Below are 20,543 nucleotides of genomic sequence, written 5' to 3'. Positions count from 1 at the left end.
GGGGAGCCATGTCCAGAGATGGACCCCTTGGCCTACAACAGGAACAAGGGGAGCCCCTGCTGGGCCCGACCACCCCCACCCCAGGGGTCAGAGAGCCTCGTTTCTCCCTACGCTCCCCAGAAGCCCCCAGAGGAGCGCTTTCCTAAGGGCAGGGTGGAACGAGGGGCCCCTGCCAGCAGGCCTTCCTCCTGCCCAACTGTCAATCCATGTTGGAACCTGATCAAACACTTAGAGGCAATTCAGGTTTTAGTCACTGCCTGTTTTTATTTGAAATTCTTGATTTAGAATTGTTTTCAAAGAGAGGAAAATAATTAACATGTCGAAAGAGCTCATATTATAGAAATTGAAGACCTGAAACTAAATTAATACTAGTAAAAAAAATAAAGACAGGCCAGCAGAACTTTGGAAAATTTAATACATTAAAACTGGGAGTGGGGGGTAGGAAAGGAGAAAGAACGTATCTTTAGCTTTCATTTATTCTAATAGTCACATTTGTGCTTCACCACAAAGTTGTTTTACAGTAGAACAGATTCATTAAGGAGCCAGTTATTTCCAAATGAAATCAAAGTTAGAAATGCTTTCAGGTCGAGTTTTCCTTCTGAGGAATGGTTTCTTGGGAGGAAAAAAATCAATATGTAAAATAAAAATGGAAACACCCTTCCTCAAATACTTAAATTCCAGCCAGAGTAATGGGATGACCACTATTTATAGAGCACTTATCTGTTTAAACCACTTTTTTCCAGGTCAAAGGCAACAGCTAAGCTATGACCTGGAGAAAGAAAAGATAAATGAAAAAAAGAGAAAGACCACCACAACTTAGAGCAATTCAATCCCTTCACTGGTTTTTAGCAGGAATCAGGGAACTCTGCTCCAGCTGAGGCTGTGGGCATGCCCCGAGGGCTGAAAGCAAGGAGCGTGAGTAAGGGATCTCAGAGACGGCCTCCTCTTTCCCCAAATCACGTACACAAACTGCTGTCCTGCTGTCCACTTGCAGGTGAAACCTGGTAATTCTTAGGTAACTCTAAACAGACCTAAAGTGACAGAGTGTCCCTGTCAGAGCCAGTAACTAAAAGCCAGCATGTTGCAATTATTTTATTTTCCAATCAGCCAACGGTCCCAACCTATGGCTTTCTTCCCTTTTTACGCAGAGACTGTCCTTCTCCAGAGAAAGCGACGAATCTGCCTCCAGCTTCATCCTGAGTGTGAAGAGAAAATACCATTTTCAGAAACTCCTTGGAAGTTTAATAAGAAATGCTTTATTCTGTTGACTCATGTACCATCTGCCCATTTTCCTTACTCCCACATTCATAATAAGAAATGTCTTTGAAATAGAAATGCAAGTTATAATCTACTGAATTGAAAACAAAACCATGGAATCACAACTCTGTCTACCATAGCCTTTTTTCTCAGGTTGAGTATATATCCTTTTGCAAAGGTATTACATTTTCAATGTAAAAAATACAAAATACACCTCCTAAAAGAAAAACCACGCCAAAGAACATTTCCAGTCACTGTTCTGTATATGCTTACATAAACTATTTTCCTACTTAATTCCCCAATCTCAAGGCAGTGCGCTGCTCTCGTTCCCTCTAATTCCATTCCGTGGACAGGCAGTTCTGCCATCAGCTGTTACTTCCAAGTCTGCAGTATTCAAGCTGCCCTGGCAGGCAGCTGAATGTCTCTACACACAACTTTGATTTTCCCTAGAGGTTGAACTCCTCGTTAGAAGGCTGCTCTTATTTTTGAGGCTTTTTAAAATGGTGACTTAGCAGCTCTCACTCTACCAAACTATCCTCCCACCAGCAGAAAGAAGGCTTGTTTTTTCTGAACCCTCGAAAACAGCAGGCATCTTTCCACGAGCTTTGCTGCTAGTCAGGGGAAGCGTTGTCTGTGGAAGAGGATCCCGAGCTCCCCAGCACACCCTCCCCCCACACCCGGCCCACGCCTAATGCAGCTGGTGTTTCCAGTGGGGCCCATACAAGGTTCACATGGTGGTGACCACGCAAAGGTGAGTCGTGGCTGAGCCAGGCAGCCTTCCCTTCCTTCAGCGCCCTCCGTCTGTCCTGCTGTCAACACCGGAGCCTGCTTTTTCTCTTGTGAACACTTCACCCGCTTGAGGAAGGTGTGTCTTCTGGGAACTTTGGTCTGTCCCACCTGGATGGGCTGCTGCCCCAGGGCTGCACATTGCTGTGGGGATGCCTTGCTTCCTGGGTCTAAGGCTTTCTGACTTCTTTTTTTTTTTTTGGATTTTCTGACTTCTTATTCCTTCTATTCAGTGGGTATGTCTTCAGTAGCTTCCTGAGAAAGGGTGCGTGAAGAGATCTTCAGGGACTGAGAATACCTACCTCTCCTCTAATACGGCTCACTGACAGGGTGGTTGGTGTTAGATTGCTGGGACCACCGGAACAAATCACCACAAGCTGGGGGCCTGGGGAGACATTCACCTCCTCACAGCCTGGAGGCTCGGAGCCAGAGATCCAGGTGCTGGCAGTGTGGTCTCTCCTGAGGCCCCTCTCCGGGGCCTGCAGGGGCTGCCTTCTCGCTGTGTCCTCAGGCCTTTCCTCTGTGTCCACATCTCCTCAGAGGGGAACGTGGCCCATCTTAGTGCCCTCCTTTTAACACACTTCTGTAAAGGCCTTATCTCCAAATACAATCACATTTTGAGGTACTGGGGTTAGGGCTTCAACACAGGAATTTGGGGGACACAATTCAGCTCATATAATTGGGCAAAGAATTCTGAGGACCCTGCTCCACTATGTCCTGGCTTGTGTCTGGCTAAGATGGTGCCATTTGTGACCCGTGGTAGAATCTCCACCTCCTGGAGACTTTAGCGTCTTTCCTTTGCCCCAATTTGGAGTTGTTTCCATCCACTGCGCTGGATGCTCAGTGGCCCCTTCTGACCTGCCAACGGGGCGTGGGCCCCTCTGTTTGGAGCAATTATTTCCCTGGTGGTTCTTGCCCCTCTGGTGTCTCTGATCTCCCATGAGTGGGGTGTTGGTACTGGAAACCTGCCTCTGGCCTTCACTCTGGGGTGAGCAGGCTGGGGCCTTGCCTGAGCTCGACTGGCCAGAGAAAGCTCCTCCAGCTGCAGCCAGCCCACCCGCTGCCAGTGTGTGGGAGCCAAGTAGGGAGGGGACGCCAAGCGTGGCGGACTGTTACCGCCGTGCTGAGGGCTGTCTGGGGACTCTGTGATGCCATCCCTTCTCCTGGGGGTGAGGCCAAGTGCTCTGGGACAGATGCTCAACCTTCACCCCAGGTCCTGCCCCCTGGCTGCCCCACAGCCAGCTTGGGATGGGACATGGCTTTCCATGGTCTATCAAGTCAGGTGCCCTTGGCCTCCTGCTCCGGGGCTCCCAGAACTCTGCCTCATTGTCACCGTCACCTTGTCACCTGTGCCCCAGTACAGGCAGCGTGAGCGCACCTGAAGGCCCACCTCAGTCACACATCTCTCCCTGGACATCTATTCACGGACACCCCAGCCTCCCCATCCCTGCAACAATCAAGGACGAGGGGGCCCGAGGACACAGGCCTGAGCCAGCAGACAGGCTGGGGGCAAGCAAAGGCCTGGTGGGGACCACGTCAGCTCCTGAGACTGGAAAGGTGCCAACACAGTGTCAACTTGAGGAACGTTAAAGCCAAGAGGGGCTGTGAGTCTCTGAACCACCCCCTCTTGGTCCCTGAGGGACCGAGCATCGAGAAAAGCAACCAGGAGAGCGAGGATTTTAGGTGGGGTGTTCTAGAACCACCAACAGAGTTACAGCTGCCAGCGTGGGCGGTCTAATGGCAGGCTGTGCCAGGTCTTTCGAGCAAGTTTCCAGCACCTGGGAGAAGTGCCCACAAGACGGAAGCTCCCCTCCCTGCCCCCCCGGGCCGCAGGAGGCCATTTCTGGAGTGCGGAGGCACTGAGATGGCCGTGCAGTGGCCAGGAGCTCTGCCCCTGACCTTCATGCACTCTCAGGCTCACTCCTGGGAAATGCAAACAATCACAGCAGCTGCCCCAGGAGACTGTCCTGGGGATTAAATACTTCAGTATACAGCACATGGCCTGGGGCCTGACACCCAGCAAGGGCTCAGGGAGCTGAAACCTTGCTGGTCACTGCCGCAAGGGGACACCAGAGCCCTCAGAGTCTCGACAGTTGGACCACTGGGGAGAGGAGGGGCCCCAGAACAGAGAAAAATATAACAGAAACACCCTCATTCAGAATGGAAAGACTCTCCTCAGTCACCAGTAGCCAATGAAACTTGTCATGACCCACGAAACATACTCACCTCTTCAACCTTTTTGACCAGTGGACGTGAATTTCTGATGAACGTGATCTTACCAAGTTTAAATTCATAGTTGGGAATTCCTCTATAAAGAAGACAGAGCAGAAGAAATGTTAGGGTCAGGAGAAGAGACTAAAATCCATTTGTGACCATCTGGTCCGTGGCCTTACCCACCACCCCCCAGCCTCAGGCCAGCCCACGGGTGCCCGCTAGCACCCCCCCAGGAGGGAACGGAAGGCAGCTGGGGCAGGGTCTGCAGGCTCAGGGCCTCACCATCTGTGTCCTTCAGCCTCACATGCCCCCCTGCAAGGGCTACACATGCACTGAACTCACTTCACTCCCTAAGAGGCTGCGTGCAAACCCGTTTCTGGCATTCTCCGTGTGCTCTCACATGGTCAACAGGGGACAGATCTCATCCCTGCCACACCCATGCAGGCCACCAGAGGAGGGACTCTGCTGAGAGTCCCTGGACCAAACAATACAAATACAACTAAGTGAGGCAGCTCCTGCCTCCTCCTGAGGGAAGTGGATCAGTTATTTGAAGTCACAAAGGAGGAAAATGGGCATATTACTAAGTCGGAACCAGAAAGGTCAGAAGTAGGAGAGAGATCCAATCAGGGGCCGGTGGGGCTGGACTGTGGGGGTCTTGGGGAGAAGGCTGGCAATGATGGGGGGGCACCAAAGCACTTCTGCCACGCTGTGTTCCAGCCCACCGAGGAGGGCGGCGGGGCACCCACACCCCCACAGAGCTGAGTGAGGCTGCCCCAGTGTGGGGCCTGGGTCGGGTGGAGCAGAGCCAGGGCAGACCCACCTCTTGATGTCTCCGGGCTTGATTGGGGAGGGGCTGGGCTCTACACCCTTCTTCTTCCCGTCCAGTCTATTCCCGGAGCCGGAGAAGGCCTAGACAAGCAGGCAGGGGGGCCATGAGCTAAGCCCCAAGGGTAGGAGAGAACCACCTCGGGACTGCAGCACCCACGCCCTCTGGGGGTTGCCGGGAGCTGAGGGGAGCTTCCTGGCCCAAGGACGGTGCCTCCACCTGCCTCAACCCCCGGACGCCAGCTGCCAAGGAGGGGTGACAGGTCCAGCTGGGCCCACGGCTCAGCTCTGCAGACCTGCCTCCCGGCAGTAGGTTGAGCCATGCCCACCGGCCCCTCTCCGTTTCCAGGAAGGACAGCAGTGCCGGAGCGTCAACATGCAACTGACTTTCCAACAGTGCAGGACACGGCTTAGAGAGAAAGCAAGAGTGATCACATCTGGTGAATCTACGTGAAGAGTATACGTGTCTGTTGTACTAGTTCAGCTCTCCGGTAGGCTATAAATTTTTAAAAGAAGTTGGGGCTGCCTGGCAGTTGTTGGGAGGATCCAGGAGAAAGTGGATGGAAAAGGGTTTGGAAACTGAGAAGGCGCTGGGTACACGTGTGCGGGGTCCCCCAGGCCTGCTCCCAGCTGAGGTTCCCAGGGTGTCACAAACATGGCAGGAGGACAGACAGTTGCATGGCGGCACTCACGCGGAAGCCCAGCTCCCCAGCATAGCTGCTGTGGTCAGCTTCGCCTTCCTGGAAGGGACAGAAAAACGGGGATGAGCTTCTCAGTGGGGTCCCCAGCTCTTCCCTTGGGCTCCCTCACTGCTCCTGCTGTGCCCGCACCCCAACAGCTGGTACACACTGGGCCCCGGGAGCGGGGCTGGGAGGGAAGCAGAACGTGGCTGCCTCGGTACCAGTGGAGGCCAAACACCGCCGGGAGGCCAAGACACTGGGATGCGCTCCAAAGACCAATACTGGCGGTGGGGAGCTATGCAGAGCTCGGGAGGGACGCGGAGGAGCGACTTACGGCTGCCTCCTCATGCTGGGCTTGTCTCTCCGGCTCCTTGTAGCCCAGTGGAGCATCGAAGTCCACCTGTGTCCCCAAGAAGAAAGCATGATGAGACAGGGCCACACTCAGCCTCCGTGGCTTTTCTGTTCTAAGTTGGGACAACTGTGGGTCCACGTGCAGTTGTTGGAGCCGATACAGAAGGGGCCTTGTACAGTCCGCCCATTTCCCCAATGGTCACGTTTTACAAAATCACAGCAGAACATCGGCAGACAACCCAGCCCTCGTCCAGACATCCCCAGTTTACACGCACACGCGGGTTTGTGTTTTGTTCTCACAATTTGTCATCACTGCAGGTCAGTGCACCCCCTCCCCCCAACCCCCGGGTCAAGATCCTGAGCAGTTCAATTACCACAGGGACCCCTCCTGCTGCCCTTTCATAACCACACCCTCTCCCTCCAGGCAACCTCACTGCCCTGGACCCCGGCAACCACTCCTCTAAACAGACCCAGATGGAACGGAACCCTTCTGCTGGGCATCCTTCCCTGAAGACCCAGCACGCTGGGCTGTTGTGCCCACTACTCGGAGCTGAGCAACCTTCCTCAGCCTCCGAGAAGACTCAGCCCCTCGCAGGGCTGAGATGCTGATGGATCTAGCCATCTCAGAACCAGCAGCAACCCTGCCACCAATCACAAGGTCAGCGGCCTCCTCACAATGTTCCGGCACCATCTTCCTCCCCGTTCCCCCAAAGAATCCCAGGGGTTGCATGACACCTGCCTAGGGCCCCCAGCCGCCCTTCCTCCCGCGGCCACTCACGTTCATGTCACACTCGATGATGGACACAGCCCTGTCAGGCTTAGTCTCCATCACCCGCAGCTCATAGATCTGGGGAGAGAGAAATCAGTCAGTTTTGTGGCAGCACTGGGCCCATCCATCACATGTGTCGCTGCAGCCCCCTACCCGGCTCCTGCACACACACGTCATTCACCTCCACGACACCCTCCCCAGCCACACCTCTTGCTGTGGAAAAGCAGCTGTGGGTGGCTGCCTTGATGCCTGTCACTTAGCTGACCACCTCTCATAAGCGATTCAAATCAGACAAGGCAGTTATGCAGCAAATTGCAAAAGATTCAGTGTTTACCCCAGGAAAGTTCACTTCTAAGAATTAACCCTAAGTAAATAACTAGCTAAATACTGAAAGAGAAAGTGCTCTAAGAACGCCTGCTCCAGCACTGCTCATGGCAGCGTAGGCCGAAGACGCCCATCACTAGAATGGTTACATGAGTGGGGTGTATTCACGTGGGATCCCAGGCAGCCAGCATTCAGGAAAAGATGCTGAAAACCAGTTATGCTGCTGTGTGTCGAGGATGATCTCATGCATGTAAAACACACACAAAGTCAAAAGGACAGGAACTAAAGGTGGCAGAATGGACTTTTTCCTGCATTGTTTTAGGTTCTTTCTCTCTACCTAGAGTATGTCTTGCTTTTATAATGAATGGTTGGGACAGTCCCACCATTGAAAAAACTGAATATGAGGGAGATGGTCCCCCAAGTACAGTGAGAAGGCTTGATGTCCCCCGTCTGGCTTTACGTTTACTCACTAGTGACTAATAGAAATGAATGTGTGTCGCTGTGTGGATGCCCCACCACCTCTCCACACAACACGGGCTGCGTCCAGTGGTTCTGCTGCCACGGACAAGGCGGCATGAATATCCGTGTCTGTGGCTCCTGGGCATGTGGTCACCTTTACCAGTCAGCGTGTTTTCAAACTGCAGGCCGCAGCTAACTAGTGAGTCGTAAAACCAACTACGCTGCAACCAGAACTAGAAAAGAAAAATACTGGAACACAGTACAGTAGAAATACTAGGCTATGTTGCACGCAGTTAAGGCTAAGGATTTTTGTGATATTTATGGTATACTAGGTGCTGTCATGCTGTATCTAAAACAGTAATCTTACGCTTTTACACATTCAACATGTATTTTTACTGATTTACCTTTATTGAAGTGTAGAGAACACCTGAATTCTAAATAACCCTCAAGACTTATTCTTTTCCAGTGTTTCAGGTGCCATCTTTTAAACTGCATTTATTAAACACTGTTATGGATTTAAATGGCAATGTTTACCACAATTTACCTCACATTTGCTGGTTTACTGGTTCTTCCCACACCTTACTCTTTCCTTCTAGGCTAATGCTTATTCCTAAAGCACATGCTTGTGAAGTTTCACTGGTAAATAAATTCTCTCAGATTTTATCTGAATACATTTTGATTTTACCCTATTCTTTAAAGAAGGTTTGACGACAGTTACTTTCTTGCAGCCTCTGGAGCTCCTCGGCCACGGGGGGAGGCAATGTTTGCTATTGACAGGCCTGCCATGTGCTGTTCTTCTCTAAGTGCTGGATCTTCTCTGCTCATCTCTTCATGTCTGGTGCTCGGCACCTGTAACTACCCGGCCTGGTGGACACTAAACTCCCTGTAAGCGTGGGCTGTAGGCCAATTCTGGAACAACTCCACTCATCTCCTCACAGTAGTTCCGCCCTCCGTTCTCTCCCACTGGGGTTTTCACTGGGCACGTTTGGTTTTCTCAGGATCTCCCAAACCTCAGCTGCTCACGTTGCTGCCGTGCTTCTCTGTGCAGACACCTAAGTCACTCCTGCAGATTCAACTTCCCCTTCGCTAATCCTTTGTTGGCTGTTGTTTAACCCTCTGACTGCTTTTCAAATAATCCTGGATATTTTGGATAGACTTTTGCTGCTTGCTAAATTTTATGATTCCATTAAAAATTTTTTTTGAACATTTTTTACACAGTTATTTTATCTTTGCACCTGAAGGTCCCAATTGTGATTTCTTAAAGGCCTAAATCTGCTTTTGCTGTCTTTGCTTTGGGTGTCTGGTGGTCTTATAAGGAGTTCCTGTTTGCTGGTTCAATCTATAGCAACCCTGAGGGCTCAACAAAACTGGGGGTGCTGTTTTCAGAAAGCCTGGGATGAGGACAGCACCCACCTCTGCATCTATTTTGGCCCCTTTAAGGGCCCCAGTTTCATGTGGATGCCTTGATCCAGACCTTCCACCATGCACTGATGTGGTCATTTGCCCTCAGCACACGCCTGCTGAGTCTTCTCAGAAGGGCCCTTCAGAGCGTCTAGTCTTCCGTACTTCCAAAAGCAGAAGCCCAGACGTGCATTTCAATTCTATGTATACCTGAGTAACTCACCTTCCCTTTCAGTGCAAAAAGGTCAACGATATCTTTCATCATCAATTTTTGTTTCAGCATTTTTTACTGCCTTAATATTTTAAGAACAATGACATTAAGGCTGCCTGTAATTAATCAAGGAAACTTGGGATTCCCTGGTGGCACAGAGGTTAAGAATCTGCCTGTCAATGCAGGGGACACGAGTTTGAGCCCTGGTCCAGGAAGATCCCACATGCCACGGAGCAACTAAGCCCATGCTCTGCAACAAGAGAAGCCACCACAATGAGCAGCAAGCACACCGCAACAAAGAGTAGCCCCTGCTCGCCGCAACTAGAGAAAGCCCGCGCCCAGCAATGAAGACCCAATGAAGCCAAAAATAAATAAATAAATAAAGAAAAGTTTACGTATTCAGCTAAGTTAGACGATACCTAAAACGTCCCCACGAAGGTAAAGGGAACAAGATTATTAGTTTACAAAAAAATATAAAAGTGTGTTTCAAAATCCACAAAATTGAACAGTAGGATTCTTAGTATCGGATGCTTCAAACAGAAGGAAACTGTCAGAGAACACGATGGATCCCTACATGACACCGGGGAGTAACTGGCGTCTGATCCTGTGTGTGAGAGAGAGAGCGCATAGGCTCCTGTTCACAGCTGTGAGGGCCCCGGCATCTGAAAGGCTGAGACACTCACCTTCTCATTGTAGTTGATGGCAATCACATCCCCGGTGGTCAGACACGCAAAGTTTCTCAATGCGTTTTCTAACCTGCAGACACACACTGTCAAGGTAACATAGCAAAATGGAGCCCTCAAATCTGAAACAAGTTTCCACAAGGCATTTAGAGGATTGGGTCACACTGTGTAACGGACAAACATGTGCCCAGCTGGGGCTCAAAGACACGTGGCCATTACTCAGCAATGAGAAGGTAGCAGTTCTAACACACGGTAATGGGGTGAACCTCACTCTGGGGAAGAACCAGCCACAGAGCAGTGAGACCCCCGCCAAACCCCGAGAAAGGCAGATTTCTGAGGTGGGAGGCAGCCGAGGCTGTTGGGGCTGAGGGTTGGCTGAGGATGGGCATAAAGGGGCACAAAGGCCCTTCTGGGAGGACGGCCAAGCTCTGAATACACAGGGGATGCATCTGTCAAACTCGCTCAAGTGTACGTTTTACTGCATGTAAATTACACCTCAACAAGATTTTAAAAATCCTATGGGAGCACAGGGGGGAAAAAAAATTGAAAAACAGATAAGTCCCCTCAAAAGTCCCCCAAAGCAAAGATGTTTTCATTTACACTTTTGTTGTTTCTATCTTCTGGGTGATAACCCATATTTAGTGGTATGTTTCAAATAAAAATATTTAATAATAAAAATTTTAAACAAAAAGTAGCCTGTAAGCCCTTTTTATGATAGTAAATAATAATAAGTTCTTAAAAACTGAGTAACCCAAATGCCCAGACAAGGGAATAATGCCCAATCAAATGGATTATTTTAATCATGTCATCCTCGTCAATTTACAGAATTGTTTTAAATACAAAGGTCAAACACAAAACATGGCTCCAGATGTGCCACTGAGACGCAGCACACCTGGGTGAGAGGCTGAGGGCAGAGGAGCCCGTGTCTACATTCACTTCTCTTTGTCAAAGGGCCTCCCAGGCTGCTGGCAGCTTCGTGAAGAGTCTGGGGTACACGCCCTCTTTGCCCCCCTGTGTGCAATGCCAGCTGCAGGGGTGCCCTTCCCTCGACTCCTCCTGGTGACCCTGAGCTGCTGGACGTGGCCCCCAGGGCCCGAGGGCGGAGCCAGCTCTGCACTGCCTGGACTCAGACCCTGAGCAGAGCCTGGCGCACCGCGTCCCATGGAAGGGGCACCCTTTCTCTGCAGTCACGAGTAACTGTGCCAAGAGACACTGTCTCTGAAAGCAACCTGGTATGTGTGTGCTCCAGCACAAGCAAAAGGACTCCATACCGGAGAACATACAAGGGGCTGCAGTACAGAGGCCGGCAGGCCCCAGTCCCGGGCGTGGGCACCGTCCACACCTGCTGTGAGCAGAGCGCCCAGTACCCTGTATGCCCAACACAGGGGGCTCGACATGCCCGTCCACAGACACGGCCAGCGGAGGCCTCCACACAGTCAAGTGGCATCTGGGACATGGCCAGCAGCAGCAGCGTGCTCCTGGCTCTGGCTGGGGACAGGGTGCAGGTGGAGAGGGTGGAAGTAGCTTTTTTTTATTAAAAACAATCTGTGTTGTTCAACTGAGTTTTTTACAAGCATGCCTTTTTAACAATAAATAGGTGGAGTGACCACACACACGGCTGGCTTACATTCAGAGAACACACAAAAAATCACTAAGATCTGATGCCTTTGCTTTCCTCTGCTGAGAGACAGAAAACGTACTAAGACAGGGCTCCCCATGCCTGAGCACAGGGGAGCTGAGAGGCAGACGAGCTGCCCTCCGACCAGAACACACTGGGCTTTTTGCCAGCGTCATCGGCCACCCAGAGGAAGGGCTCCACCTGCCCTCCGGGAAGCGTCCAGAGAGAGCTCAGCATGCTCATGAGGCCCCTGAGCCATGTAGACGGGCTGGCCCCACGCCATTGTTCTCATGTCACAATGTCAATCACGACAAGTGTGTGGTCCCCAAAGCAGGCACAGACCCAACCAAGGGCTCACTGTCGCCCGCCACCAGCTGGCACAGCCCTCCCCAGCTCAGAGGAACACGTTCCACTTCAGAAGGATACACAGCCTTGGGGTTGGTGATGTCCAGGAAGTCGGGGCTCTGGGGCTGGAACTTGGAGTACGTGGCTACCTGCAGGTTGACGCTCTCTACCTGAACCAGGCCCCCCTCCTCCAGCAGCAGGTTCTGCATCATCTGGAAGGGGAAGAAGACAGGAGGCAGTAGGGGTGCGGCCGGGGCCACCACAGTGGGAACGCCTGAAGAAACCACTTGCTGGAAGGGTGCCAGGTGCGGGCTCATCCACCAGCTTTAGGCCTCCCAGGGCCGGAGCATTTCCACAGGGACACCTCCCCCCACCCCCACTCCCGCAACTTCACCTGACTCCCAAGGCCCCAGGGCCAGCTGGGCTACACTGGAGGCAGGAGGATGACAGCCCCAGGCAGGCTGGCCTTGCCAGGGACAGCCCACAGCCTAGGCCTTGGGTGTCTGCTCCAGCCTAGGCCTTGAGCATCTGTGGAGCCACCCTACCAGGTAGAGGTCGGATGAGAAATGAGACAGAGAGACAAACATGGGCCCGAGGTCCTGGGGCACAGGGAGCCAGGACCTAGCAAGGACCTGAAGCTCGGGATCCTAGAAATGAGCACCCCTGCGCATCCTGGAATGTTTTTTTGCTTTTCTTATTTCAAACCTTCTTAAAAAAAGCTTCAAACGTACACAGCTAGCAAGGGCCACGTGGGGAGCTCCACGCACCCACCCAGGTTCCACGGCTTTCAGGTCATAGCTGACCTCGTCCGTCCACCAACGCCTGCTCCCTGCCCATCCACCAGGGCTGCCTGGAGTTCTGGGTGGGATGGAGCCTGCCACTCAGCTGACAGAAAGAAAGCACCTGCTCAAACACTCACTGGGGTCGGGAGACCCTCGAGCCGGCTCTGCAGCAGCAGCTGGGAAATCCCAGGCACCACCTCCTCCTGGCAAGAGCTGCAAGGCCAGCCCAGGAAGAGGATGGCAGGCAGCTCCATGCTACCTACAGAGGCTTCCCCGGGGATGGGATGTTTCCAGGCAAAAGGATCCAATTAGCTTTCTGGCCCAAAGTGGTCTGAGAGCCTGGACACGGGTCCAGCCAAACTCCAAATCTGCAGGTTGGAGGAAAAGCCTTACAGGAACAGTGTCCCCCAGTGTCCCCCCTTCTCTTTCACTAAGGACGGGCCACAGAGGGGCCTGGGGAAGCTTACACTGCCCAACACTTCAGCCACCCATGGCGCTCCACAGATAGTGGGACAAGGCCTGGTGCCTGTGACGTGAGGTGCGGGCACGTGAGCAGGGAACCGGGTTGGGTCTGGGCTTTGAGGAGTGACTAAGAGTTCCCCTGTGGTCAAGGAAGCAGCACAGGACACCAGCTGGGCTTAGCACTCAGGAAGGACCCAGGCTCAGGAGGGACAATGGCCCAGGGGAAATGGGCAAGGGCAAGGTCACCACTGCAGGAGAGGAGGAACCTTCAAACTTCTATTCATATTTAATCTCAAAATATGAGTTAAGGCCACTCCTTTAGAAGGTTAGCCATTGCTGCGGCGGGGACCCTTGGCTGTGCAGGAGAGATGGGACGCTCTTCAGAGCATCTCCCTAGCGGCAGGGAGGCTTTGGGGTGCGTTCCCAACTCTGCCCGCAGACTGAGGGGTCTCTGAGCACCCCGACATAAATGAGTATGAAGAGAAGGACACAAAGTCCCCTCTGTGGGTTTCCCAATGCTGAGCGTGCCAGAGCTGGGAGAGTGGGGGCTGGGCTGAGGGGGGAGGGAAGGAAAGAGCCAAGCCAGCCTTTGCCTGGAGACCCTCCTCCCTACACGGTCTAGAACACTGGGTTTCCGCATAAGACCTTATAAAGACAAGGGCCCTCAGGCACCTTCGAAGTACTTACAACACTGACTGTGGCCAGCTGTCACAGAAGACAGTGCTTAAGGTCAAAGGGACACGTCCAGGCCCAGGATGGAGCAGGGCAGCCGTGGGGCCCTCACACTGGGGGTGGTGGGGCCCGGGCCCCCCCAGCCCCGCCCCCGCAGACTTCCGGCTGCTGCAGGCCCCACCCTACAGTGCAGGTGCGCCTGCCTCTGGACATGGATGGCAACGGACTAGCCTAAGTGCAGAGAGCCTTCATTCCCATGGCAATGAGGCTGAGTGCTTTAGACAGACTCAGGTACAGACAAGTGTCTACACACACACACACACACACAGTAACAGAACTGGGCAGACAAACTACTAAAGAGGTGAGAAAACTTATAAAAATCTAAAACTCTGTACTCAAGACCACATGAAAAATACTCCTGCTCCATGGTTTTAAAAAAAGCCTGACACAGAAAATGGCAGTTAAACAGCATGGCTGTGGGTTCCAGGCCACCAGGTGAGCAGCCATCCCTAGCTCCGGGCGCACCGTGTCCAAGCCGCACGTGATGTTTGCGGCGAGGCGCGTCCCTCTGCTGCGGGGGCAGGACTGTGCACAGGCGGAGGGTGTCCCTGCCACCCCACGTGGCAGCCAGGGGCCACTCACCCAGTGCGGGAGGTAGCAGATGCCCTCATCAGCCACAAACTCCAGCACGCCACAGTGCGTCATGCGGTCCGAGTTCTTGTTGGTCAGTTTGAACAGCATGGGGTAGGTGATGTTAAGTCGGCCTGAAAAGAAGAGCAAGGCATGAGGCTCGGCTTCTTCCAGGGAGAGAAACCCTGTCCCCAGACCCTCCCCGGGGAAGTGCCTCCCTCCCCAAGCAGGCACTGGGACCTACATGGTACTGAGCCCCTGGGTGTCTAACCACCCAGCAGACCCCGCACTCCTGCCAGACCTCAGGAACGTTCGCTGAGTCAGGAACGCAGCACCAGCTTATACTTTTGAATGTCGGAAATCCCACTTTTAAAAAGTGACGTGTTCGTTTATTCACGAACAGTTTAAGTGCCAACCAGGTGCTGAGCAAAATCCCTCCTTCAGAGGTTTCCAGTTAGAAGACCAGAGCATGCCCAGATGCTCGTGCCGGGGAAGGGTGGGGCCGGAGGCAGCGCAGCCAGGATAGATGCTGGGGGATGTCCTCCAGGGGAGGAAGTCCAGGCAGAGAAAGCAGCCCAAGCAAAGGCATAGAGGGAGGGGAGCCAGGCTGGTTCAGGAACTGCTGGCAACCAGGCGAGACTGGGCACAGGGACCGGGTGTGCAAGCAGTTGGGGGGGAGCAGGAGGGCAGGACTGGTCAGCAGTGTGGGCTTGCAGCAGGGACCCAGTGTGTCCCCTCCCGCCAGGGGTCCTGAGGTGGGGGCCATGTGTGGGCTTGGAGGCCTGCTGACTCAGGAGTGCAGGGGGCGCAGAAAGGAGGGGCTGGCGCTGCAAGGCAGGAGGACCCAGGAGAGTCAGTAACCTGGGGGAGCGGTCCAGGACAGACCGACAGGACCGTGTTGCCTTGTGCCAGGCCCTTGCTCAGCCTTCACGGGACAGTGAGGTGGGTACTGTCCTCGCCCCTTTATCTATGGGGGACTAAGGCACACAGGTCTGGCAACGTGCCCTAGGGTCACACAGCCCAGGAATGGCCATGCTGGGGGTCAACCTAGGCCGCTGGCCCAGGTCTGGGGCTTGACCACTGAGACCAACTTTAGCCTATAGATTTAGGCAAACGTGGCAACAAAAGTTGACTCAGTGGCAGGAGGTACGGTAGACTCCATTTGGGATCTCCCGAAAAATTTGGAGAAGCAAATTGGATAATGAGTCTGGGTGGGAGGCTATCCCCCCATCACCAAGGGTGCCTGGGATACTGGCAGTGGTGGCCAAGGGCCTGGACGCCAGGCCCTCCGTCACCAGGGCACCTCCCGGCTGTGGAGCCGTGGAGTGGACTGAGGTGGGTCAGGGTGAATGGATTGATCAGGCTCCAACCAAGGGTCTGAGATTCTTGCCATTGGAAGAGACCCCCATGTTCCTCAGTCCAGTAGTTTTCAAACTGCATTTTTTTTATTTAGAGAAGTGCCTTGGGGAGTCCGAGTCTTCCACACACCCTCACCTTCTCCGCCCTGAGCAGCGACCCTTTTTACAAACCAGGACTCCCCGTGAGATCTCATCTGGACAGCTCCTTCCATGACTTACGAGGTCTGCACAGCACTGAACTAAGGCCCACTGTCCCAATCCCCCAGTCTCCTCTCATACCCACATGCCAACACACCTGGTCTTAGTCCTGGGTCAGCTCCACCCATGAGGCAGACTCTCAGGGCCCTGCTCCCCGCTCTGGGACGACAGAGGGGACGACAGGGGCCTGCCTGAGGGCTGTGCCCCCTGCTCTACCCACACTCTGGCAGAGCTAAAGGCCTCCCTCTGCGGGTGCAGCCACTGCTGCCGTCAGTTAGGCCCTGCTGGCTAAGCGCCACCTCCTGCCCCTGCCTGGTGCCACAGGGCCCTGGCTGTTTACACACACACCACAGGTACCATCCAGGAGGCACTCCTGCCGCAGAGCAGTCCCCACAGATGGCGTCATGCCCCCATTTAAAGGTGAGGACACCAAGGTCCAGAAAGGCCCAGTCACTAGCCTGGAGTCAGGCTGGGCAAGGTGCAGAGCCCAAGCTGGAGCCACACCAGAGCTGGCACCGGGCCCTTACCGAGCTGCCCAATGTGCACCGGACACAGAGCGTGGACCCTCCCGGCCCAGAAGCCACCACATCTCCTGCCTCAGAACCCACACCAAAAAGACCCCCAAGTCTCAAAAGGCAATGACTGTGCCCATGGTCTGGGCATCCTAGTCCGGGTGGAGTGGGGCCAGGGGTGTGAGGTCTCCGAGCTGCTCCCATGGGAGTGGGGAGTCGGGGAAAGGGGGAAAAACATGGCCAATCTCCCAACCCTGGGCCTTTCTTGCTCCTGGTAAGAGGCGTGACGGGGCAAGGGGAGCAGCTCCTGGGGAAGAGGGGTTAGAACTGCGGCTGGAGCTGAGGCAAGAGGCTTGGGGAAATGAAAGACCTGTGCGCGGCGTCCTCTTGGGGGCTGCCACCATCCTTTAGGGGAAAATTTAGTGCGTCCAGCCAAGGACATCGGCTGCCCCATCAGCGTGAAGAGCACCAGTGCTCACACCTTCCTTTAGTCCTAATAGGACCCGGGGTGGGGTGGGGGTGCCAGAGGAGTGGACCCAGAGCCGAGCACCCACTGGCCCTGGCCTCCCAGCCCAGCTAGCACCCTCCAGGGACAATTCCCAACCAGCCTCGCCGAAAGATGCCTCTGCCTGGGCGGCGAGGGGTCTGTGCCTGGTCCCAGCGCCCACGTTCACATCACCTCCGTTCTCAAGTCAGGTAGAAAGTACTTACTGAGTTGGTCGAGGGCTGAGGGTGGCATAATTACTGTGGAAAGAACATTTAGGAGATATTAAGAAATGAAAAATGAAAACAATAGAAAAGCCAAAGAGCACTTCCTGTTATAGCTTAATGAAAGTATTAAACAATACCTGTGAGGCAGCCGGAATTTCATGATTGTTCACAACAAGTTTTACTAGCTATAATTTATTTGGTGAAACCAAATGGCTATCAGCCATAAATCTAATCATAATTAGGACCCCTCCCCGCACCCCTTAGCCAGGACACCTTGACGACATCTTGGCGGTAACTAGCCTCCGTCACACATGCAAAATGAGAGCTGCCAAGGACTATGAGCACTGCAGGCCTAGGGCAGGAAAGGTTACGATTCAAAATAAAAACAGCACATACTCTTCCCTCCTTTCTCCACATCTGACCTGTCATTAGGCCCCGCGAGCATGGACACGGAGAAGCAGCGGTACTGCGTGGAGAAGCGGTTCTGGAAGACCCGGGGAATCGGGTGGTCAAACATGTTGAAGGAGAACTGGAAGGAGGAAAGAGATGCTGCAGTTAACACAGAACGAAGGCACGTTTCTTCTGTCAACAGCTAGAGTGGGTCAGGGTGTCAACGCTCAAGAGCAAGACAAACCTGCACCCAGTGAGCACCTCCTGGGAGCAGGACGCACCTCACAGCGGCTTCTGCCAGCTGGCGCGTCCAGTCTGTCCCGGCAACCTCTTCCCCACCATTTTCAGACGGTGCATCTTACTAAAGTATAAAACTGCCCCCAGCAAGCCTGTCCTTCACCTCTTTCACCCCCCGCCCCCCATCCCCCAGGCCTCCCGTCCCCCAGGTCTCTTATGACGGCCACGACCCTGCCGGGCTGCTCCCTTGGCCTGGACCACTTTCCCTCTCCTCACCCCGTTTAGGAGTGCCACTATCTGCCAGGTTCTGGTCTCCAAGCACCAGGTAAACATCACCAACAAAAGAGCTACAACCTCTGCCCCGGCAGAGCTGACATTCAAGACAAGGGAAACAAGAACAGAAAACCATCTGTGTGTCAGTATTCTGAGCACAAGAGAGGGTAAAGGACCAAGAGCTCCTGGGAACGCTGTTTTAAGTGGGTGGTCAGGAAGCACTTCTCTGCAGAGACCTGAAGCCAGGAGAGGGAGCAGGCAGAAAACAGGGAACAGTGATAAGAGCAGGTGCACAGGTCTGCACCCCTCCCCCTTCCCCTGGCTTCCAGGACCACCCTTTCCTTGCTCTGGGAACCTTCCCTGCTCTGCCCAGGGCCAGGGCTAGCACCTCTCCAAAGTGCTCTCACGTGGCGCCACACCATGGCACTCCCTCCATGCCTTTCATAAGTAAAGCCTAGACATGGTGCCATCACAAAAGTAAGATCCCAGCTCTTACATTGTAGGTTATGATGAGGCTCAGAACACATGCTGCCAACAATCTAGGGTCTTCCCAAAGCACTGCAACTACTGTGACGTGTCAAAAAGAAAGGATATAAAATTGCACAATAGGATATATACCCAAAAGAATTGGAAGTAGGGTCTTGAAGGTATATTTGTACACCCAGGTTCACAGCAGCGCTCTTCACAATAGCCAAGAGTTGGAAACTACCCAAATGCCCATCAACAAATGAGTGAATAAAGAAAATGTCTATCCATACAATGAAATATTGTTCAGCCCTAAAAAGGAAGGAAATTCCAACACATGCTACAACGGTGATGAACTCAGTGGAATAATAACTCAGGACATAATGCTCAGTGAAATAAGACAGACACAGAAGAACAAACACTGTAGGATTCCACTTATATGAGATACTTAGAGTAACTAGTCAAGTTCAGAGACAAAAAGAATGGTGGTTGCCAGGGGCTAGGGGGAGGGGGAATTGTTTAATGGGAAGAGAGTTTCAGTTTTTCAAGACCAAAAAGTTCCGGACATCCATTACACAACAACGTGAATATACTTAACACCACTAAACTGTACACTTATAAATGGTAAACTTATAGTACATGTTTTTTTACAAGCTAAAAAACTTTTAAACAGACGAGTATTTCCTGACTTGATTCTAACTGTACACTAAGTAGAGGAAAAATCAGATACTGATGAGACAGTTTACTAGCAATTCCAAAATCAGCAAGCTGAGCCAGCTGTCTTCCACAGATGCAGATGCAGCTCCTGCTTAAACTCTCCAATGGTTCTCCACTCCCTGGAGCGCCAGCAAAGTAGTTTTCACACCCGTGCCTCTCCTTTTAACCAGAATTCTGTTCGACAAAATCTTGACCAGAAGCAGCGTTCTGGACGAAAAGAAGGGAGAGGAGTAGGGGCCTCCTCACTACATTCCCCCCCCCATCTAAGCCCTGTCTTCTCTTTGCAACACGAAAGAGGAAAATGGACACAAAGTACTGAACACCGGGTGCCAACCTGCCCCGCATCCACCCACGGACCTGACCTCCCGCCCCGGTCCCACTTCCCTCTACAGCCCCGGCGCCAGCACACTGCCCGGCGCACGGCTGGTGTTCAGCTGTTAGGTGGCTAACCCTGAGGAGAGAGAGGGGACCCGACACTGACACACTAAGGATAAACTCGCATGCGATAAACCCGTGACACCGGCAGCGCCCGGCGCGGTGCTGACACAGCTCTGCAGGCATACCCGGCTTCAAGTCCCCACTGCCCGCGTTCGTGGCCTACACTACGCGCCTCCCTAAACCTCGTGGTTCTCGCGCCGACGCGGCGGCCACCACCCTCCCTCCAGGGGCGCCGCCGGGGCCCAAAGGATGAGGGATCTCGGGGCCGCGGTGCCCAGGGCGGCGGGGCGGGGCCGCAGGCCGGCAGGACCGAGCTCGCGGGACTGGCCCGTGAGCTCTCCTCTCCCCGCTACAGCCCCCCAGCCGATCCGGGGCTTGTTCGCGGGAAGCCATCTCGGGTCTACACAAGCAAGACTGCGTTCAGTCCCGAGCGGCGGCGGGCTCAGGCCGGTGACTCGGCACCTCTGCGGCCGCCACGTCCGTCCGCCCGGCCCCGACCCCGGCCCCGGCCCGCCCTGCCCGCCCGGCCGCTCACCATGGTGGACGCCTCCGCCTCGCAGATGCGCTTCGTCAGTGAACGTTACGGTGGGAGCCGCCGCCGCCGCCGCCGCCGCCGCCGCCGCCGCCGCCTCGCGCGGACGCCCGGAGCCCACCGGAAGTCCGGACCTGCACTTCCGGGAGGGGGCGCGAGCGCAGGCTGCTGCGAATGAAAGCCAGGCAAAGGCGCGAGGGTCCAAAATTCCCGGAGAGTGAGCGCTCAGATACCCCTTCCTAA

General features: G+C 53.8%; 1 protein-coding gene across 2 annotated transcripts; it reads right to left on the bottom strand.

The window, feature by feature from the left end:
- Positions 1 to 244: 244 nt before the first annotated feature.
- UFD1 (ubiquitin recognition factor in ER associated degradation 1) lies at positions 245 to 20,427 on the bottom strand. 2 transcript variants are annotated; one of them, XM_029228869.1, is made up of 12 exons: positions 20,304 to 20,427; positions 17,671 to 17,777; positions 17,249 to 17,281; positions 14,482 to 14,603; positions 12,005 to 12,135; positions 9,961 to 10,033; positions 6,892 to 6,960; positions 6,097 to 6,162; positions 5,775 to 5,822; positions 5,078 to 5,166; positions 4,270 to 4,351; positions 245 to 1,196 (listed from the first exon to the last, which is right to left on the bottom strand). In XM_029228869.1, the coding sequence occupies exons 2-12, from the start codon at positions 17,675 to 17,677 to the stop codon at positions 1,122 to 1,124; spliced, it is 795 nt and encodes a 264-aa protein (XP_029084702.1). In that variant the 5' UTR covers positions 17,678 to 17,777; positions 20,304 to 20,427; the 3' UTR covers positions 245 to 1,121. The 2 variants fall into 2 exon arrangements, with proteins under 2 accessions (XP_029084702.1, XP_029084697.1); XM_029228864.1 differs by having other exon boundaries at positions 17,645 to 17,777; positions 20,304 to 20,426.
- Positions 20,428 to 20,543: the final 116 nt, after the last annotated feature.

The sequence above is a fragment of the Monodon monoceros genome, unplaced genomic scaffold (genome assembly GCF_005190385.1).
Source record: "Monodon monoceros isolate NGI ecotype Baffin Bay Population unplaced genomic scaffold, NGI_Narwhal_1 Super_Scaffold_1, whole genome shotgun sequence".
Classification (NCBI taxonomy): domain Eukaryota; kingdom Metazoa; phylum Chordata; class Mammalia; order Artiodactyla; family Monodontidae; genus Monodon; species Monodon monoceros.
Note: the sequence above shows the minus strand (reverse complement) of the source record. Positions and strands in the feature narration are given on the sequence as shown.